Genomic DNA, 22190 nt, shown 5'->3' with positions numbered 1-22190 from the left:
TAATAGCTGTATGTCACATTTGCCTCTGCTGCCTCTATAATCTGACCTCAAAAATGAGAGAAAGTTGTGGAATTCTTTGGCCCAGTTTAATAGTGATGTTTAGTTGGCGAAGCAGCAACTCCCACTCCACTTACTCAATAAGCTAAATATTTCCCTTGGTTTCCCCTCGCTGTTACAGTGAACCCACATGTCTGTGAGAAGAAATGATAATTGTAAAAAAATAAAGCGCTACTCACTGCATTGGTATATGCCCAGCAGTTCTCATACTTAACCTTTTGAGCTAACTACTAGTCGTACTGTTGTTTTCAACTGAATCCTGAGGAGGCTATTGATCATGCTGCTCTATTCTTTTTTTTTCTCTCTTGATTTCAAGAAAAACACTCAAACAGGTTTGCAGTAATGAACCAATGTTAGTTTTGTTTTAAAGCACAAGCTGATTTTCAACAGATTTAAGGAACTTCAAACATGGTTCTCAATGGCAGCTCAGAATGTGGTAGTACAATTCCAAAATGGAATTCACCAGCATTAACTTGTAAAATCTTGTTAGTCAGAGCATCATATTAAGCATCAACAAAACAAAAACTAATTGTCCAAACGTGCAAGTTAAGGATGTCCTCAATTCAACTTGTCTAACTAATTATAGAATAGCATAAAGGATGAAAACCCTAGACAGGATAGGTGTTGGTCGTTGCTTTCAGATAAACAATTGAAGAGGCTCAAAACGTAAAATAAGGAAGGTGGTGTTGATATGGTGCTGCCACCTGAACATGTACTAGGTGTAACAAACTTAAAACATTTTGAATTTTAAAATCAAAATGAAAAATTTCAAAACACCAATTGTGCAAAAAGTCCTGTTACTAACTACTGTTGGGTTCATGTAATCTTATTACATTCACTTGTCATATTTTGACTTCATTATTTATTCAGCAGCATTGTTGTAACAATTCTATGTATTTTGCAGAGATTTATTCAGTACCTGGCATCTAGAAATACTTTGTTCAACCTCAGCAATTTTTTGGATAAAAGCGGGACACATGGTAAGATATCAGCACTTGTGTTTGATTTTAAAAGATTAATTTTAATCTCAGTATTTATAAAAGCTTCCAATAAGAGGTAGATTAGTTTTCTTGTTGACAATATTGAATAAATTTAATTTTCTTTAGATTTGAATTCCCTTCTTTAATATGGCTTACACATCTGAAACTAATTTAAACAGCATTTACTGGCTTATACATAAGTATTTCAAAAGCCCTACTGAATTATATGTTTGCTTTCATGAAAAGAGAAAGCAATATTCAGGTTTGGTGCTCGTTGGCATAAATGGTAATAACTGGGACCAGTGCATAGTGGAAGGGAGATTTATACTTTGTGCCAGTGATGCCCAAATATGGTTTCAGGCTCATGAATCTTTAAGTTAGGAAGATTCTAAGGCACAAAATCAGTGCCAGCTATTGATATAAATTGCTGTCACACTGAACGTTTGCTGGGAGTATTTAAAATGAGTAGAATCACTTCGGTCCAACAGGCAGAAGCATTGTAGAGTTACTAATTTTAAGTGCAAATTGGGCACCAAATCCGTTATGCAACTTTTAGTTTAAGCTTGATTAGATTACTCTACAGTGTGGAAACAGGCACTTCAGCCCAACAAGTCCACACCAATCCGCCGAAGCGCAACCCACCCATACCCCTACATTTACCCCTTACCTAACACTACGGGCAATTTAACATGGCCAATTCACCTGACCCGCACATTTTTGGACTGTGGGAGGAAACCGGAGCACCCGGAGGAAACCCACGCAGACATGGGGCGAACGTGCAAACTCCACACAGTCAGTCACCTGAGGCAGGAATTGAACCCAGGTCTCTGGCGCAGTGAGGCAGCAGTGCTAACCACTGTGCCACCATGCCGCCAATGGCAGCAATGACGGTTTCATCGGAAATCTTAAATCTCAAGTCAGACTAAAAATATTTTTGTTCTGTTATGAACCCAAAAGAGAGTAGTAGGCTCCTTCATGTCTCCTCTAGCCTGAGCTACTGCTGCTGCTCCTCCACACCCTGCCTTGTGTCCATATTCCTGCAAATAGTTCTGTATGTTGAGCAGTCGATATTTTAGCAGCCATTAAGGATGATATAAACAAACCAGGAAGCCTACAGAATGCTACAATGCCATTTTATGTCATCACTGTTAACTCGTAAGACCACTGGTAACAAAGCATCTTTCCTGTAATATGTTGACCGTAGACAGAGCCTGTAACCCCCCCCCCCCCCCCCCCCCCCCCCCCGCCAGATAATGATTTTTGGAGTCCTTTTTGAGAGCATGGCAAGGGTTTTGTAATGGTAAGACCCAGCTGATCTTATCACCCTCTCAGGCTACTGTTGCCTCTGTTTTAAAAATTGAAATGATTACCTCTGTTCTAGCATTTGCTTCAAAATGTAAACTTGGCCTGAGATGTAAGATTTACTTGATGAAACAACATCATTGCCATTCAAACTAAATTACATAATGGATTGGTGACGATTGGAGCCAATTTGCATTTCAAATTAACAACTCAACAATATTTCTGCCTGTTAGGCCTGTGACGGATTTTATTTTAACTATCGAGCGTCTTGAAGTGCTTTTATAGCATTTGAAATATTTACAGTTTGTCATGCAATTTTAACCTTTTGTAACTTCCTCTAATTTCTCAGTATACAGTGTAATTAATTCTGTTCCAATATCCAATGTTCGGTTTTCTCTATCTGTCCACAGCTACAGAAACCTAAAATATTTCTGCTTTCTTGCCGCTACATGCCACACAATCCTGTGTTTGTGTACAACTGATGTCTTGCATAAAGATTTCTGTCTACATCAAACAGTCATGCTTAAGAGGCAACCAACAATTTTTATTTTTTCATTTAACAAGAATCTACACTGAGTTTATAGGAATATTGGGATAGCGATATGCCATCCAACTCCTTGAGCCTGATCCACCATTCAGTGAGGTCATAGTTGATCTGTGGCCTAACTGCATACACCTGTCTTTAGCCTTTTATCCCTTAAATTTCTTTGAGAAAAGCTATTAACCTTGTGTCATTTTAAAATTAACAACTGATGTAGCATCCACTACCATGTTGAAGAGTTCCAAACATCTACCAACCTTTGTGTCCACAAGTGCTTCCTAACATCTCTTCCTGAACAGTCTGGCCCCAATTCAGATTGTGCCACCAAGTAGAAATAATTTCTCTTTATCTAACCTGAATTTTCCTGTTAATATCTTAAAGACTTTGATCTGATCACCCATTAACCTTCATATTCTAGATAAAACAGACTTAATTAATATTATGTCGTCTCATAACTTAACCCGTGAAGTCCAGGTATCATGCTTGTAAACCAACATTGTACTCCCTTCAAGGCCACCATATCCTTCCTTGGGTGTCTCCAGATCTGTTCACAGTACTTCAAGTTTATTCAGTTTTTTTTCTTCTGTACAATCTGGCAATCTAGAACATGCAACTATATCTTGCTGCCTGTCCTGTTTCTAGGTCTAAGAAGTTTGTTGTCTTGTTTTAAAATCTTATTTTAAAATCCCGGTCACATCTTGTTTGGAAACTGATTAGTAACCACCCAATGACTGACCATATAAGGAAAATTGGTGAACTATATCTAAAGTCCATTTTGGGTTCTGAATAATCTGTCTGGCTTTACTGTGCTAATATGAAGTACTATATATACCAGTATTCTGTATGCTAGTCATTCGTATTCTGTAAAAGGTGAAGGAGAACTGAGATGTGATGTAGAAAAAGTGCCATAGGTCTACTGGACCTTTTTTGGTATCTGTCTCATTAGAGAGAGATGACTGGAAGTGGTTTAACCTGTGGATCACCTATTCTTGGGCAAGGGGAGCGGTGGAGAAGGAGAGTTCTTCATGGTAACTTCTGCCAGTGCAGCAATTGAACCCATGCTGTTGCCATTGTTGGCATTTGTCTAACATCCATCACTGTCTGTTGTGACGGTATTTGAAGTGAAGACTCAAAGCCTAAGGTAAACCTGGATGAAAAACTCAACCATATTATAACTTGGAGGTGCTGGTGTTGGACTGGGGTGTACAAAGTTAAAAATCACACAAAAGCTAATAGTCCAACCGACTTATTTGGAAGCACTAGTTTTCGGAGCACTGCTCCTTTGTCAGGTGGTTGTCAAGCATAAGATCGTAATACATAGAAATTCTCACAAAAGTTTACAGTGTGTGGCAACTGAAATTTTCTATTGAAAAAGACCTGGATTGTTTATTACATGTCTCATCTTTTAGAATGACCATGTTGGTTTCAGTTCTTTCATATATAAACCACAGAACTTTTTTTTGAAGTTACATTCTCAAGTGAACTTTAACACTGGGTGCCATGTCAGCCCCAATAATGCATTGAAGGTGTGAGGTGCCCTTTGTGAGACTGTGTCTGTGCCCCAGTGTTCAGACTTTTTCTATTTCTAAAAATAGGAATTTGCAGAATCTTACATGGATTCATGCAGTTTTTGAGCAAAATAAAATGTAATTCTGCAACTACAAATTCACCCCACAAACTTTGTGTGTGTGTGTGTGTGTGTGTGTGTGTGTGTGTGTGTGTGTGTGTGGGTGTGTGGGTGTGTGTGGTGCAGTGCAGTGGGGGTCACCTGTAGTGTGACATGAAACCAAGGTCCCGGTTGAGGCTATCAGCCTCTACTTGGCTACTTTGCATTGTTGCCCGTCCTGAAGTCCGCCTTGGGCCTTTGGGTGACTATCTTCCAAGGTTGAATGTCCTGGACCGCTGAAGTATTCTCTGACTGGGATGGAAACTCCTGTCTGTTGATTGTTGTGCGGTGCCCATTCATCCGTTGCTGTAACCTCTGCTCTGTCTTGCCAATGTACCATGCCTCAACATCCTTGCCCACAGCGTATCCCCGCGTGTAATGGTGGTATCCGTATCGGCACGCTAGCATGTCTTGCAGCATCCACTGTGACAGGGTTGTATGGTGTTGCCCTGAAAGCTGGGCAGTTTGCTGCGAACAATGATCTGTTTGAGGTTTGGTGGTTTTAAAGGCAAGAAGTGGAGGTGTGGGGAAGGTCTTAGTGAGGTGCAAATCCTCGTTGATAATGTGGTGTAGGCTGCAAAGAACATGGGCACCCATGAAGGAGCAGCGTTTTGAAAGTTAGTGCTTCCAAATAAACCTGTTGGACTATAACCTGGTGTTGTGATTTTTATCTTTATACAATCATATTAGCATCACTACAGCTGCATCTGAAAGCAGCACCAAATCTATCTGATCATTGCTCTTGGCTGTACAAAAAAAAAAGTCTGAGTATGGATCCTTACGTGAGTAACAAATAGTCCACATCTATCAGAGCTATTTTCATCTCGATTGATGGTAGTCTGTTCTGATTTGGCACTGGGGCAAAGACTAGAATTTGATACCTTGACAGCATAAAAGGTGGCCATTTGGCTCATTGTGTCCATGCCAGCTTTCTGTAGAGTGACCCAATTAGTTTCATTCCATACTTTGCAGCCGTAATGTCCTCTAGTGCCTGAATTCTTTTCTTTTGCAGCCATTAATTGTTTCTAAAGTCTTTTGAGACTGGTGGAAGCAAGTTTCAGGTCATTAGCACACATTTTAAATGTAGAAAGTGACAATCTGTGTTCACTTATCCTTGCATCGCCAGCTGATTGAAAAAAGAACCTGTCTTTGTTTAGCCTATCATAGAATTATACTCACTTATCAACCACCAATTGTATAAGGGGAACAACCCCTAGTTATTTCAACCAACCTTGGAGCTGGTTTTCCCCTGGAAAAAGGTTCTGGTAAACTCCTGTATCATGTCAATAATATTCATTAAATTTTCAAAAGTACAGTGACCAAATGTGGTCATTGTACTCTAAAGCTCTGAATTGAGACTTGATCAGGTGTTTCCCAGAACTTTGTGGGAAGCTAAGGAAAATGTTACTGGGTCTCTTGCATCATTAATAGCCACAGGTGAGGTACTGGAAGTCGGAAGGGTAACTAATGTAGTGCACTTTGAGAGGTTCTGAGGAAAATCCAGGGAACTACAGATCAGAGAACCACTGGTCAGTAGTGGTAAGTTGTTGGAGGGGATTCTGAGGGACAGGATTTACATGCATTTGGAGCAGCAAGGACTAATTCTGGATAATCGACTTGTCTTTGACCGTGGGAAATTGTGCTTCACTAACGATTGAAGAGGTGACAGAGAAGATGGATGAAGGCAGAACGGTAGATGCTTATATGGACTTCAGCAAAATATTTGACAAGACTCCGTGTCATAGAATGATTAGTAAGGTTAAATCACATGAGATCCAGGGAGTGCGAGCCAACTGGATGCAAAACTGGCTTGAAGATAGAAAGCAGAGAGTGGTGGTAAAGGGTTGCTTTTCAGACTGGAGGCATGTGACAAGCAGTCTGCCACAAGGATCAGTGCTGGGTCCACTGCTTTTCATCACTTATATAGATGATTTGGTTGTGAACACAGGAGGTGTGGTTAGTAAGTTTGCAGACGACACTAAAGTAGGTGGTGTAGTGGGCAGATGGTCCAACAGGTCGACAAGTGGCAAATGGACTTTAATTTAGATAAATGTACATAGTTGGACACATTAACAAAACACTAGTCTCATGTCTGTCTTGGATTAGTTATAAAATCGCTGGGATAAATTAACTGATTGATTGATTGAAATCAATCAGGTGTAGTTCTTTGGATGCCCTGCTCAAATGCTATTTTCTGATCAGTTATCTCATTTATTGTTCGCTTTGCACTAGTGGTACACTTGTTTTGAAACAGAAACTAAAAGTATGAGAAGTAGACATTTGGCACTTGAGCGTACTCCGCCATTCATTATTATGTTCCTGCTTTTCCCCCTATCTTTTTAGCCACAACTCCTCCTGAAAATCATTCAATGTTTTGACCTCAACTGCTTTGCATTGCAGCAAATTTTCAATCTTTGCTCTGGGTGAAAAGATTTCTCCTTATCTCAGTCTTAAATGGCTTACTCCATGTCCTTAGTTAAAAATCACAGCACCCAGTTTATAGTCCAACAGGTTCATTTGGAAGCACTAGTTTTCGGAGCACTGCTCCTTCATCAGGTGACTTTGTACACTCCAGTCCAACACCAGCACCTCCAAATTATCCGTATCTTTAGACACTAACCCCTGGTTGTGGAACTCTGTCATTAGGAACATCCTTCCTGCATCCACCCTTTCTAATCCTGTTTAAAATTTGAGAGGTTTCTGAGATTCTCTTCTTCTCCATGGAGTATAATTGGACCCCTCTTCGTCTGTCAGTCCTGCCATCCCATGGATGAGTTTGGTATACATTTCCTGCACACTCTCGAGCAAGAACATCCTTTCTCAGATAAGGGCATGAAAACTGCGCACAATATTTTTGGGTGTGGTCTCAAGGCCGAATTGCAGCAAATCATCCCTACTGTTGTACTCAAATCCTCTTGGTATGAAGGCCAATATACTGTTTGCCACCTTTACCATCTGCTGCATCTGCATGGTTAACCACCAATGCCCCAGATCTCCATGCCCGTTCCCCTTAATTTATAGCCATTCAGATAATTTGCCTTTCTTGTTATTGCTGCCAAAGTGGAGAACCACATATTTATCCACACTATACTTCATCTACCCACTTGCTCAGCTTGTCTAAATTGCACTTAAGTATCTCTGCATCCTCCTCACAGCCCACCCTCCCACCCAACTTTGGATAGTCTGCAGATTTGGAGACAATTAGTTCTTTCTTCAAAATCATTAATACATATTGTGTAATTGGAGTTCTCGCATGTACCCTTGTGGTACCCCATAGTCACTGCCTGCCATTCAGAAAAAAAGACCCATTTAAACCAAATTTGTTTCCTGTTTTTTATCCATCTCAATACCTACCCCAATTCCATGCATTTTAATTCCATATACTTACTAATCTTTTGTGTGCAACTTTGTCAAAGGTTGAAATAAACCACATCAACTGGCTCCTTCTCAACAATTCTTCTGGTTATATCCTTGAAGAATTCCAAAAGGTTTGCTCTTTGTTTCAGCTGCATATCTTGAATATTACAATATTTTTCGATTTGATGTACTAGGCTCCTTTGTATCAAGCAACATAGAGAGTAAAGGGTGAAAACATGCATTTTTTTAATGGGGGATTTGCAAGTTGCAAAATAATAATGAAATATTTTTATGAAAATACAATAAAATGTGTATAAGTCACCATAGGTTGCCACCGTTTTAATTATTTAAATTATAAAAAGAAATAAATCATACAAAGTTAGGGTAAATTTCATTAAGTTCCATCGATGGCTTCTTGATTTCTTAAGTGGCCCCAGGATGCTGCCACACTCTGCTGCTGCCAAGGCATTCACTAAAGATGCAACACACTGAAGCAACCTCTGTCACTGCTGACTGGGCCTAGAATGTCACCATTGCTAAAACTCTTCGCTGCTAATGCTCCAGCTGTTGTCATAGCCAGGAGACTGTCCCAACTCTCAAGGACCAGGGCCCATCTCAACTTCTGAGAACTGGTTGAAAGTCCAAATTAACTTTTGGAAAAAAAGAAAGATCATTCACTCTGCCATCGTTGCAGACACTGCCAAAACAGGAAAAGAATTAGCACCAAATCATTGACATTGAAATAGTTACTCAAGCTGCGACTGCCGTGGGCACAACGAATGGACTTGATCCACTGCTCTAATTCCCTGCAACCCGTTTCCACTGTAGCTGCAGAAAGAAGAAAAAATAAATTTGATTCAAAAACTAAATGAAGAAAAATAAAATTTATAAAAGAAAGAAGGATACAGTTGGTCATGCAAGATGGAGTGGGCAGGCCATGAGCCTGAGCACCACCTACCCTGTTGCCGCTGCCATCAATAGGGAAGGGAATGGCCTTAAAAATGCATCCAGAAATGGTTGTCCATGTTTTCTAGTGGCATGTACAGTCCTGTTGGTTGTTTTGTAGATGCATTTAATGCTTGAGGTGTAGATTAGGAGGCGGGTGAAGTGAACTGATATTGGAGAATACTGGCAGTTAATGCTAAGTTTGATCTAAATATTATTCCCTGTTAAATCTCTTTTTTTAAAAAAAAAAGTTATTTTGTAGACCTGGTTTCATTTGAGAAATGCAATTTTCCAGTTTTCTTTGGATATGGTGCAGTGCTAAAGAGCTAAGGATATTTCCATTTCCAAACTTTTATCCTCAAAGTAAACCCAGTCCTTAGCCCTTAGGTATCAACCAAGATTGTATTGTCCTTTTGAGCAGTTGAGGACAAAAGGAATAGCAAGTGCAAAGTGAAAAGGAAAAGAAGGCATCCATCAAGTTGTTCAACTTATGTCGAGTATTTCTGAAGAAATTGAGCTCCCCTTGGGGATGTTAGAATGGTAGAATTGAACATGTTTAGTTCTCTACCAATCCAATGTGAATTGTGAAGATTATTTAGCAAAACAATTTCTACACTTGTCAAATCATAATCCACTGGCAATTCAGTTTCACAGTAGAACTGTAGAAACCTGTGAGAGGGATGTTTTCTTATCTTAGTCAGCTGAATCACTGCAAGATAGATGTATATACTGAAGGGAATTTCCTCTCCTCCAATCATTCAACAAGGTAACAGAAGTACTGTTCCATGATTTGTGTACAATAGTTGCTGAAATTATTCAGCTTTTGCTTCTGTTATCCATTTTACATGTTGACCAGGAGAATTTTCTCCTTTTGCTAGTCATAATTCTGACCTTTTTTGGTTATTTGAAACTGTATTGTCTTGTCCAATTTTCTTTGATATGTTTGGCAGTTCCTTCCATATTTGCACCACCCTCTGTGATAAAGTTGCCCCTTTCCCCTTTCATCTTATAAACTATGCCTTCTAGTTTTTAATTCACTGACACTCGGGGAAAAAGACCTTTTTGCTATTCACCTTATCAATACCCCTCATGATTTAATAAACCTCTACCAGGTCACTCCTCAATGTAATAGGCTCTGGGGGAAATGTCAGTCTATCTGGCCTCCCCTTATAACTGAACACTCTAGTCCCAGTAACATCCTTATAAATCTTTTCCGCACCTTCCCTACAGCAGGGTGACAAGAACTATACACAGTACTCCAAAAATGACCTCACCCAATGCCCTATATAGCCACGCCATGACATCCCAATTCCTATACTCAGTGAAGGCAAACATGCTAAACACCTTCACCATCTTGTCTACCTGTGTCACCACTTTCAAGGAACTATGTATCTGAACCCCATACATCTCTCTGTTTGACAGCACTCCCTAGGGCCCTACCACTAACTATGCATGTCCTGTAGTGGTTTGTTTTGGCAAAATGAAACCCTTCGCGTTTATCTAAATTTAATCTCCATCTGTCATTCCTCGGCGCATTGGCCCACCTGATCAAGATGTCATCTGCAAACTTAATAACCATGTTTCCAATATTCTCATCTAGAATGTTCATTTAGATGACAAATAACAGTGGACCCAGCATTAATGTGATCAAAACAAGTCTCCGGTCTGAAAAACAACCCTCTGGCACCACCCTCTGTCTCCTATCGTCAAGCCAATTTTGTATCCAATTGGCTAGCTCTCATGTGATGTAACCTTACTGACCAGTCTACCATGTAGAACCTTGTCAAAAGTTTTGCTAAAGTCCATGTAGACATCTACTGTCTGTCTGCCCCCCTCTATCATCTTGGTCACATCCTCAAAAATAAACTGTATCAAGTTTGTGCATGGGAAATCGTGTCTCACCTATCATGCTATCCCTGATCAGTCCTTGCTTCTTCAAATACATGCAAATCCTGTTCCTCCAAATCCCCTCTAACAACTTACCCACCACTGGTATCAGACTCAATGGTCTGTAGTTCCCGGGCTTTTTCTTGCAGACGTTCTTAAATAAAGGCACAACATTATTCACCCTCCTGTCTTCCAGCACCTAATCCATGGCTGTAGATGATACAGATATCTCTGCAGGGCGTCCCACGATTTCATCCCTTGGCTTTCCACAATGTCCTGGACCCAGGGACTTGTCTTCATTTGTGTTTTAAGACCTCCAGCACCATCTCTTCTGTAATATGGACTGTTTTCAGTACATCACTATTCATTTCCCTAAGTTTCCTAGCTTCGGGTCTTTCTCCACAGTATATATTGATGTGAAATGTTTGTTTCAAATTTCAACCCATCAACATCCTCATTGATGTTTAAGGGTCCTTATTCTCTCCTTTGTTGCTCTATTGCCCTTAATGTACTTGTAGAATCTTTTTGGATTCTGCTTAACCTTTATCTGCCAAAGCTATCTCATCACCTTTTTTGCCCTTCTGATTTCTCTTTCAAGAGGACTTCTACACACCTGATACTCCTCCAGGAATTCACTTGATGCCATCTGTCTCTGCCAGATATGCCTCCTTTTTCTTGACCAGAGCCTCAATATCGCTAGAAATCCAGTGTGCCCTATTCTTACCAGCTTTGTCCTGCAGTGACAGGAACACATTGGTCTCTGAACTCTCATCAACTTGCCAATTGTCCCTTTACCTGCGAGTAGCCTCCCCCAGCCAACTTTTAACTGTTCCTGTCCAATACTGTCACAAATTGGGCTTGTTCCAATTTAAACTTTAACTTTTCCACAAGGTCTATCTTCCATTGCTATTTTAAAACTAATAGAGCTATGATCACTGGCCCCAAAGTCCTCCCCCACTAAAACCTCAGTCATGTGTCCAGCATTATTTCCTAAGCAAAGGTGGAGTTTGCTGCTTCTCTAGTAGGGCCATCTACATATCGATAAAGAAAATATTCTTAAAGTTGCTTTAACAAATTCCTCCCCACCCAAGCCTTAATATTATGGCATCCTAGTCTATGTTTGGAAAGTTAAAATTCCTTACAATCACAACCCTATTGTTATTAAGGCTATCTGTAATCTTCCATATTTGCTTCTTTGTTGCCTGCTAACTATTAGTGGTAGATGCAGGGTACAGTTACAACATTTTAAAGGCATTTTGGCAGCTACATGAAAGAAAAAGGTTTAGAGAGATATGAACAAATGCAGGCAAATGGAGCTTGTTTAGTTTTGGAAACCTAGTTAGCAGGAATGAGTTGGACCAAAAGGTCTGTTTCTCTGGTGTCTGCCTCCAAATGTATGAATAATGTTATGGCTTTTCATCTTCTATATCTGAGATTCCCTGTCTGTCACTGTCTTCAGAGACTGGCCAAATTGTAAAGTCATCTACTTAAAATTATGTGCCCTGACACCAAGGTCTCATTTATACTCTTCTCTGCATCAATCTGGCATTTTATTGGGCTTGTTGAATGAGTAAGGTTTAAAAAGAAGTATGTATTTAGCCACTGTTCTCTGATCGAATTGTTATCTCTGGCTGGCATCATCAAAAAATAGGACCAGCTTATGTTGTTTTCCAGAGTCAAATTTGCAAATGCAAATTTAGAAGTGTTTGCAGATTCCTAACATATGGACTACCTATCTCTGTACGCTGCTGTCTAAGTACTTACTGTTTTTGTTTTCAGCTATTTTATCTCTGATCGATAGGATTTTATTATTTTATACAAATTCTTTCAAACTTTGATTCAGAGCTTTTCATGCAGAATGTTTGGACATTTCATCTTGCCCGAGCTGCAAATCATGCTGGTGCTTGTATTTTCGTGGATACATCAAGGAATTGTTTGTGTTGAAGAGTTGGATGTACATTGAAGTCTGAAATTAAACAGATTTTTTTACTGGAATTTTGATTTTTTACCTTCACTGCATTGGGGGGGATTAGTTTTATGTGCTATGCAGTGGGATGGATGGTTAAATCAATCTGAGTATGGAGACAGAATGTAATGGAATCAGTTTTCCTATCGCCCCAGGCATATCGACATAGTAATAGCAATAAGAGTTGTGCCAGCTACTTTGGCAACAGGTGCTGAAGCTGGGTAGATGATCATAAATTGAAGCATAAAATTAGCAGCATGTTGTTCAAAAAGTGATTACCAGGTGTCTTGATTTGAAAATTGAAGAAGACCATGTTGAGTAGAGGAAAGTGTCTGTTGAGAAAAGGTGTAGTATGTCCTGCACCTTGTTAATGCACGCACTTAGCAAGTTTATTAAAGTTGCTATAATCTGTTTAAATGGAAAGTGGTAAAGTCACATGACTTTTCAGATGACAAAATTGAAGACGCTACCAGGTATAGTTTACTGAAATAAAATTGAGATGGTGTAGCATAGGTTGAAACAGTAATTTTTGTTTCACATTGATGTCTAAGCTTAGAAATGGATACTGTTTACAAGCCTGATGTTGAACAGTGATTATGAAGTGAATTGTGTGGGCTAATTAATTTTGTGAAGTAAAGAGTTTGCTGCAATATGTTATCCAATTTTGTGATTAAAATACATAGTTAAGTTATGCATTTTTTTTTGGTCTTGTATTTGTTCTGTATCAGGTGAGACTGCTGTGTCTTGTAATAATTTTGCTTAAAAATTAACTGAGTCACTTGCAAAGGTATTAGAGGTAAATCTCAAGTTAGATCATGTACAATTGAATTTAAGTAGAAAATACTGGTGTTTTGTAACAGCTGTTAACTGCATTTTAATTCTTTGCAGGTTATGACATGTCTACGTTTATTAGAAGATACAGCAGATATTTAAATGAAAAGGCATATTCCTATAGACAGATGGCATTTGATTTTGCAAGAGTGAAGAAAGGGTAAGTTTTTTTATCTTTTTTTGAACATCAGTTGTGCAGGTCAATATTGAATGGTGCAGTATAGAAATTGCAACCTGTTTGAAGTTTTTGTAATACAGTTTGGTTTCTTGTTTCTCAGTCTTCTAATTGTTGACTTTGTGACGAAATTTTACAACAGTTAAGCACCTTGATTACAACACTTAACTGTAATACATGGAGAAAGTGAGGACTTCAGACGCTGGGCATTAGAGAGTGTGATGCTGGAAAAGCGCAGTTGGTTAGGCAGCATCGGAGGAACAGGAGAATCGATGTATTGAGCATAAACTCTTCCTCTTCCACTTATCTCTCAGCTTCCTTGGGCCACCCCCTTCATTCTTGATGGAGTGGAGCTTGGGGGGGAGCGGGGGGGATGATAGCTGGGAATGCGATAGGCAGATGAAGGTGAAGGTGATAGATCAGAAAGGAAGGTGGAGCGGATAGATGGGAAGGAAGATGGACAAATCAAGAGGGTGGTGCAGAGTTGAAAGGTTGGATCTGGAATAAGGTGGAGCAAGGGGAAATGAGGAAACTGGTGAAATCCACATTGATCTCATGTTGGTGGAGGTTCTCAAAGCAGAAGATGAAGCGTTCTTCCTCCAGGTGTCAGGTGGCTAGAGTTTGGTGGTAGAGGAGGCCCAGGACTTGCATGTCCTTGGCGGAGTGGGAGGAGGAGTTAGTGTTTGGCCACAGGGCGGTGGTGGTGTTTAGTGCGTGGTCACCACACTAAACAACCCCACAGCCCTGTGGCCAAACACTTTAACTCTTCCTCCCACTCCACCGAGGACTTGCAAGTCCTGGACCACCTCCACCACCAAACTCTAGCCACCTGGTACCTGGAGGAAGAACGCTTCATCTTCTGCCTTGAGAACCTCCACCAACATGGGATCAATGTGGATTTCACCAGTTTCCTCATTTTCCCCTTCCCCCACCTTATCCCAGATCCAACCTTTCAACTTGTCACCACTCTCTCTTGATGTGTCCATCTTTCTTCCCACCTATCCGTTCCACCCTCCTCTCCAACCTGTGACCTTCACCCCTACCTTCACCTACCTATCGCATTCCCAGCTACCTCCACCGTCTCACTTATCTCTGTCCCCTTGGGCCACCCCCACATTCCTGTAATACCATGTCCAGCATTCATTGAAACCAGGCTTGTTTCTGTTGACTTTTTTTTTCTCGCCCTAGACAAATAGTATGCAATATGCTATAACATGTTCATGAGCCTTCTTATTTAAGGGAACAGTGATGGCCTAGTGGTATTATCACTACACTGTTAATCCAGAAACCTAGGTAATGTTTTGGGGACCCAGATTTAAAGCCTGCTGTGGCTGATATTGAATTCAAATTCTATTTAAGTAAAAACTGGAATTATGAGTCTGACGAGTACACATGACTCTAGACCCACAGCAATATGGTTGACTCTGGGTAATTAGGCGCAGGCAATAGCTACTGGTTGACCCAGCAATACCCACATCCTGTGAATGAATAAAAAACAATGGCATATAATGTCCTCAAGTGCAGGTCTCTGAAAGGAAACCAGTTGTCTCAGGTGTAATATTTCTAATAAGGGATATGCACAAGTTAATTAAATAATGCTTAAAAGGTCAAGTTCTAAATTCACATTTATTAAACTTTCATTTATTGTGAGGATTGAATGACTGAAATACTGTCCAGTCTGATCGTCATAAGCTGTTTTCTAAATATTTGTTTTGTTGTTTTTTCCAAGTATTTTTAATTCAACATTGTACAAATATGCTGCTTAACTAATAGACTGCAAGCGGCTTGTGGATTGCTTTTCACAAAATAGTATATTTTATATCATTACTTTCTTCAGTTATTCATTAGGACTAGCATGAGTTGAGACATGTAATGAAAATTATAACTGGAGTTCAAACCCATGCACTGGATCACAGACTTTTGATATTTCTAATTGAGAGAAATGATAAACTTATCTTAAGATCTTGCACTTCTACAGTGGTAGTCTAAGTTAATTATTTCCTTTTAACACGGTGAAAGCAGATCAGTAAATGACCTGAATTGTCCTCATTTGGGCTTAGATTTTGGTTTTCCAGAAAATATGTTGCTTTAAGTAAATAAATTAAGTTTTGAATTACAAGAAAAATTAAATAATAGTCGGAAGTTGTTATAATTGACTTTGCCTTTATAAATGAGAGGCAGTTTCATATTTGGTTGCAGGGAGCAAAACTTGCTAATTTCCTATCCATGGTTAAGACCTATGAGCATGCGGCAGAAGATTCACAAAGCCACAAACATTCTTCTTGGTCTTCAAGGCAGTTTTGTTAAGCAATTTAAAAATGTTGGTTTTATGAAGTCATATGGTTAGATTTCTGGCTGAGTTAGCACATAGTTGCTTGAAGTTAGAATTAACATTTGCATGTTGGAAGGCTGTGCCCTGTGTTTCAATCTCAGTGGATTGTTCTATGAGCAAGTCCAGCTCCCAGAAACCTGGCTTGATGGATCACATGTTTAATTTTCTTATTTAGATAATGTGGTGGTTGGTTAATGAACCATTCACACAGGGCTGCAGATGATTTTTAACATCAGAAAATAAGTACAGAGAAGAAAATAAGCAACCCGCACTCATTCACATATAAATATTTGTTACAGTTAGACTTTAACGCAAATACCAAAGTAAAGTTTGTTTGTCTGTCTCCCAATATTGTCTATTGTAGACACTCCAGTCTTGAAAAATTGTACTTGCCTCTCAACTCTTTAAATTTTTGCTTCACTTTCCTTCAATTTCTTTTTCTCGAACTGTAACAGTTACTGTGAGTTTGATGGTATAAATGTTTCATAATTCTGATGGTCTAAGCATTTTTAGTTTTGAAAGCATGAAGATTTCCATCCTAAATTCTCCTGGCTAGGAAACTTCAGAAACCAAGAAAATACTGCTTCTGACTTTTACTGAACTGGGAAATATTTTTGCAAAAAGACTTTTCCTTTTAACTGAATTCCTCTGAACTGAAGTCAAAGTAAAACAAATGACTTTGTTCCATTTATTCTGCCTATCACAAACTCAAAACTACAAACACTTTATTCCATTAACACCTCAGGAGTTTACCTGGCATTTGAATGCAGTCATATGTCGTCTTGGTATTGGTGTTTTGCACATGACTTTCTGACCTTATTAAAAATGTTCCTTCGCAGCAGTAGCTAATGTCCATTTCCCTGTGTTTTGAAATCCAGACTGAAAAATTTGCATGTTTCTTCATACATATGAAAAGCATTTAAACGCAAGAATCATTGTTCCACTTCAAGTATGTATTCCAACTATTTATTAAATTATTTGGAGGTATGTATTTAATTCATTTTATAAGAAGGCGTTTTGGGCTTAAGAGAAAAACTCACCAGATTTCATTTGTGATGAGAGGAACCGGAACTGTAAAGGAACATAATAGTTGGGGCTGCATTTCTTTAATAACCAATATCATCATTTATTTGAAATGATTAAAAATGGTCTCCAGTATTTGGTGTTGTGAAATCGATCCTAGAGTGTGACATTTTTCAGACATTTACTCTCCGTGGGTTTTGGCTAAGCCAGCATTTATTATCCTTTCCTAATTGTCCTCCAAGTTGAAAACAGTTTGCACCCTGGAACTGATTCAGTTCATGTTGTGAAGTATCCGAGAAAGGCTAATAGCTGGTGAGTTTGCCTGTTTTTCACCCTCCACCCTCAAATCTCACTACCTAGCTCTACATTTTGTACCAAAGAAGGAAGAGGAAGTCGATTTTTTACTTCCTTAATTCACTAGTTTGCTTTAGAGATGAGCATGTTTCTTTTGGGGGTGGGGTTGGGTGATGCCCATGGAGGGAACATTTCTGTTTCTTGATCAGCCAAACTACAATGAAAAAGCACTCATTTATTCCAAGCAATAGCCTTAATTATCTTTTAGTTCCCAGAATTTCTGAGGCTTGGGAAGCCTGAATAGTCAGTGTTAAAAATTGAGAAGGGAAAGAAATATTCATACCAAGTTGCTTTAATGTTTAGTTGGGTCAGTTACTTTTTTTCCATTGTGCCTCTTAAAATTGGTGGGTTCAGGGTTCACTGGGTTCAGAGTTGAGATTTTTAGTCACCTGTTTTGTGTGTTAAAATTATTGTCTTTTTTTTAGTGCTGTTATCTACATCCTTTAATACAAGTAAGCAAATCTGTGCTGAGCTAGGAGTGGCAAGGCCTCATTTTAGAAGTTATTGCTTTGGAGCCAAAGATCTAATGTAAAAACAAGACAATCTTTTCCATTTAAATGTATTACAGGAACATTGGAAGGTTGTCCACCACAGCTGTGGATCCTAATGAACTTAGATTAATTTAGAAATGCATTTGAGTTGTGTTCCCTCTTCCTTTTTTCTCTTTTGGTAATTTGGTTAAATTAAGATATTTTATCCTTCTCTCTAGAAATTTGCTTCTTTAAAGTTGAAGGACTATTGTACTGTTAACATTTTCAATTCAAGCAGTTCCACTAGAACAAGAAGCAAAGCCTAATCTGCCATGGTCAATATTAAACAAAACCCGTAATGACAATGGGTTATAATTTGCTGTGACAAGGCACCTAGTGACATCTGCTTTGGGTTCAACTTGTCTGTGTTTTTAGGGTTTTAATTTTCTTTTGTATAACAACTTCAAGCTGATTGTGTCAGAGCAGGAGAAAAGGTATCTGGGATCTGAGTGAACAAGCAAGTAGGTGTACACCAGTGGAAATAATATTTTCTCATCTATCATATTTCAAAAGTTGCTGAAATTACCAGTTTAAGTTTTTGAAGCTCTCTTTGTTGCCAGATTCTCTAAGTCTCCCAGTTACATGGATTGACTGACTTAATGAGCGGCTGGGGACGGTTGTAAAGTATTTTTCTTTTGACCATAATGTTGAAATGGTGAAAATACAAAAAACAAGAATTGATTCCAAAGCTACAATTTTTTTTTCCAGGATTGATGGTATAATGAGAATTATGACTTCTGATAGATTATTGAAAAGTATGCACATACTTCAAGAACATTTGGATGCTCTGCTAGAATTTGATGTAAGTAGTTTCCTGTGGGTAAAATAGGTTATTTAGTTTGGGCGTGCTCTTTCTTCACAGGGCTGATGGTGCAATGAGAACAATGGCTCCAGAAAAATTGTTGAAAGGCATGCCAATACTGCAAGGGCAGTTGGATGCGCTACTGGAGTTTGATGTGAGTAGTTCAACAGCATGATAGCTTGTGGTTGTGACTGCCATTGAACTGAACAGGTTCGGTTTCAGAATTAAGATTGATTTCGACCTGTGTTCTTGTTAAATCTTGAATGCATACGATATTGCAAATGCTGAATGCTTAGTGATGCATGGGCATTTTGCATTCATAGAAATGCATGATCTTATTTGAACACCTGCTTTTACACCCTTTTTAATGCATGTTTGTTCAGAAAATGCAAGTTTCCTTTGTAATTTCTTTGCAGCTTGTACTTGCTCTTACTGCAATTTTGTATCACATTAAAATGTAATACTGCCTAAATTCACGTTGCGCATTCATTTTATTGTTGATTTGGAGTGAATATCTCTCAATCCTCTCGAAAGATTTGAGTTGGATGCAGAAGATCTCCAAATCCTATACCAGCTACAGTTGCTATTTTCCAATTGTTTTGGTACCTTTTGGTTTGCTGTCAATGGTGGTGTTCAGCTCCAATTACATTTCCCAGATAATAAATAACCCATACCCGCATGCATAAAGATCTGTACAAATTAGGTATGGGCAAATTAGTATGCAGCATTGTGTCATTCACTCTGATCTTTCTGTCTCAAGTCTGAGGTCAGTAAGGCCAGCTGCATTTTCCTTTTTTTTGTCTTCAGGTGTTTTAATAATTGCTTGCTTTCAACAGGTCTATACCCGGGGATCTTCTCCTGTGATAACTGAACCAAATGGGTTTGGTGTTGATCTGAACAATAGGAAGTAATATGTCCCTCTCCAATACAGTGTTCAGTACAGTACAATATCCTGTTTCATGGAACTCTAATGCAATTGATGGGAGTAGGTTTCCTCACTCTGGGTTTGGTCACCTCTTTTGATCAAACCTCACTGACTGTATTTGTGTTTGTGACAAACTGCCTTTGTCACGACTGGCACATTAGTGTAACCAGCACCAACCCCCTCCCTGTTCCCTGTCCAACTATATAACCTTGAATGAAAAAGATCATTTTTAAGAACTATCTATCTTCTAAAGCTTTGTAATTATAAGTGTGGCCAATTTTACCTGTGATGTTCATATACATGTACTCTTAATACTTGCAGAATAAAATTACAATCAAAAAATAAAACCATAGCCATACAAGGCAAATGTCTCTGGGAAGCTTTCACCTTATGTATTAGATGTGTTTTTAAATTGTGGTTGTGGTTTCTAGTTATCGTTTTGCATAAGTAGCTGCTTTTAATGTTTTTTCTCGATCATCTCCCACTCGCTGCCCCCAAGAATTCGATCATTTGAAAAAGTTAATTAACTGCTTTTGTTTTATTCTTGGAAAGCAACAGAGACTTTGTTCCTTTATATATCTTTGCTTTAAAATTTGAATATAGGAAAATCCTGAAGTGAAAAAAGCCATTTATTACATGTGACCTGCTGGAAATTTTGTGTGCATTAAATTTTATTAGTCATCTTTTTAATTGAGCTTTGGGGAGCAAGATTTCTTCTTGAATGTTCCCATGATGTTGGAAAAACATTTAAAACTGTGTTTGCTATTACTTAAATATAGTGTTACTTTCTTTGTTTTATGGCAATTGGTGTCCTTGCATAGACTTGATAATTCTATCATCTTTTGCATGGAAAAGCATTCATTGCAAAATAAATTGTGTAACTGTTTCTGTGGCACTTGTAGTTTATTACAAGAAAACTTAATTTGCAACCATTCTGTCAAATAATAATTGTTTGGTATTACAGGTCAGCCCTGGTGAATTGTCAAATGGAGTAATAAATGCTGCTTTCTTGCTACTTTTCAAAGATCTAATCAAATTATTTGCATGTTACAATGATGGAATCATTAATTTGCTAGGTGAGTACAGTTTGTAAAATGAGATCAGTAGGAAATAAAAACTTTTTCCTCTCGATGCTAACTTTGAAAATGTCTGCATCATTAGCTTTCAAAGCACCATCCCTTTTTACTTATAGCAATCATAATCCAAATCGTTGGTAATATAGTTAAATTAACTATTTTTTCATTTTAGAAAAATATTTCGAAATGAAGAAGGGACAATGTAAAGAAGCATTAGAAATTTATAAAAAGTTTCTTACTAGGATGACAAGAGTTTCAGAATTTCTTAAAGTTGCTGAAGTAAGTAACTTAAACATTTTAAAACATTTGTGGGATCTGCAGTACAGCCTTGTTTTGACATTTTCTGTCTTTTTAGTTCCTTTTAATAAGACCATGAGAGAGAGAGAGAGAGGATTAGAATGAGGCTATTCAACCCATTTGAGTCTCTCTGCTGATGGTTCTCAACCTGTTCTCTTGCCTTTTCCTTTTAGCCCTTTGATTGCCTTACTAATAAAGAACCTATCTACCTCTGGCTTAAATACACTTGGTGACTTTGCCACAGAAGGCTGTGGAGGCCATGAGATCCACAGATTTACCACCAACTGGCTGAAGAAATTCCTCCTATTTTCAGTTCTAAAGGGATATCCATTCACTCTAAGACTGGATTCTGGTATCTCCTAGTAGAAACATCTTCATGTCCACACTATTCAGGCCTTTCAGTATTCTGTAAACTTCAATGAGATTACCCCCATCTCCTTCAGACCAGGGTTCTCAACTGCTCCTCATTTGATATTCTTTTCGACCCCGAGATCATTTTTGTAAACCCTCGCTGGATCCCCTCAAAGATCCAGTATATCTTTCTTTAAATATGGGGCTTATAACTGCTCAGTGTTCCAAACAGTCTGACCAGAGCTTTAAAAACTTCAGCGCTATATCTCTGCTGCTGTATTTTAGCTCTCTTGACATGAATGCTAACATTGCATTTGGTTTTCTAACTGCCAACTGAACCTGCATGTTAACTTGAAGAGAATCTTGAACTAGGACTCCTAAGGCCCTTTTGTGTTTCTGATTTCTGAAGCATTTCCCCATTTAGAAAATAGACTGTTTTTATTCTTCTGACCAAAGAACATAACCTCACACTTTGCCACTTTGCCAGTCCAGCCATTTATTTGCCCAGTCTCCTAGCCAGTTGAAGTCCTTCTGCTGCCTCCCTGCCTTCTCAACGCTACCTGTCCCTTCATTCATCTATGTGTCATGTGCAAACTTAGCAACAGTGGCATCAGTTTCTTTGTCCAGATCATTAACATATAATGTGAATAGTTGTGGAACTCCTCTAGTCACTGGCTGCCAACCTGAAAAGACCCTTAATGCTTACTCTGCCTTCTGTCAGTCAGCCAATTGGCTTGGTCAGAGAAACAAATTATTGTTTTGGAGGGGGGTTTTTTGCTGTTCTAGAAGGATC

General features: G+C 38.8%; 1 protein-coding gene across 20 annotated transcripts in view; it reads left to right on the top strand.

The window, feature by feature from the left end:
• LOC140460175 (clathrin coat assembly protein AP180-like) overlaps window positions 1-22190 on the top strand; it is a 227114-nt gene that overhangs the window by 69756 nt on the left and 135168 nt on the right. For all 20 annotated transcript variants that reach the window (XM_072554578.1, XM_072554567.1, XM_072554634.1 and 17 more), the window contains 5 exons: window positions 962-1037; window positions 13590-13692; window positions 18809-18902; window positions 20638-20749; window positions 20922-21028. In XM_072554578.1, coding sequence (XP_072410679.1) covers window positions 962-1037; window positions 13590-13692; window positions 18809-18902; window positions 20638-20749; window positions 20922-21028 — 492 coding nt within the window. The remainder of the gene's footprint in view (window positions 1-961; window positions 1038-13589; window positions 13693-18808; window positions 18903-20637; window positions 20750-20921; window positions 21029-22190) is intronic.

Source organism: Chiloscyllium punctatum, chromosome 3, assembly GCF_047496795.1.
Source record: "Chiloscyllium punctatum isolate Juve2018m chromosome 3, sChiPun1.3, whole genome shotgun sequence".
Taxonomy (NCBI): Eukaryota; Metazoa; Chordata; class Chondrichthyes; order Orectolobiformes; family Hemiscylliidae; genus Chiloscyllium; species Chiloscyllium punctatum.
Note: the sequence above shows the minus strand (reverse complement) of the source record. Positions and strands in the feature narration are given on the sequence as shown.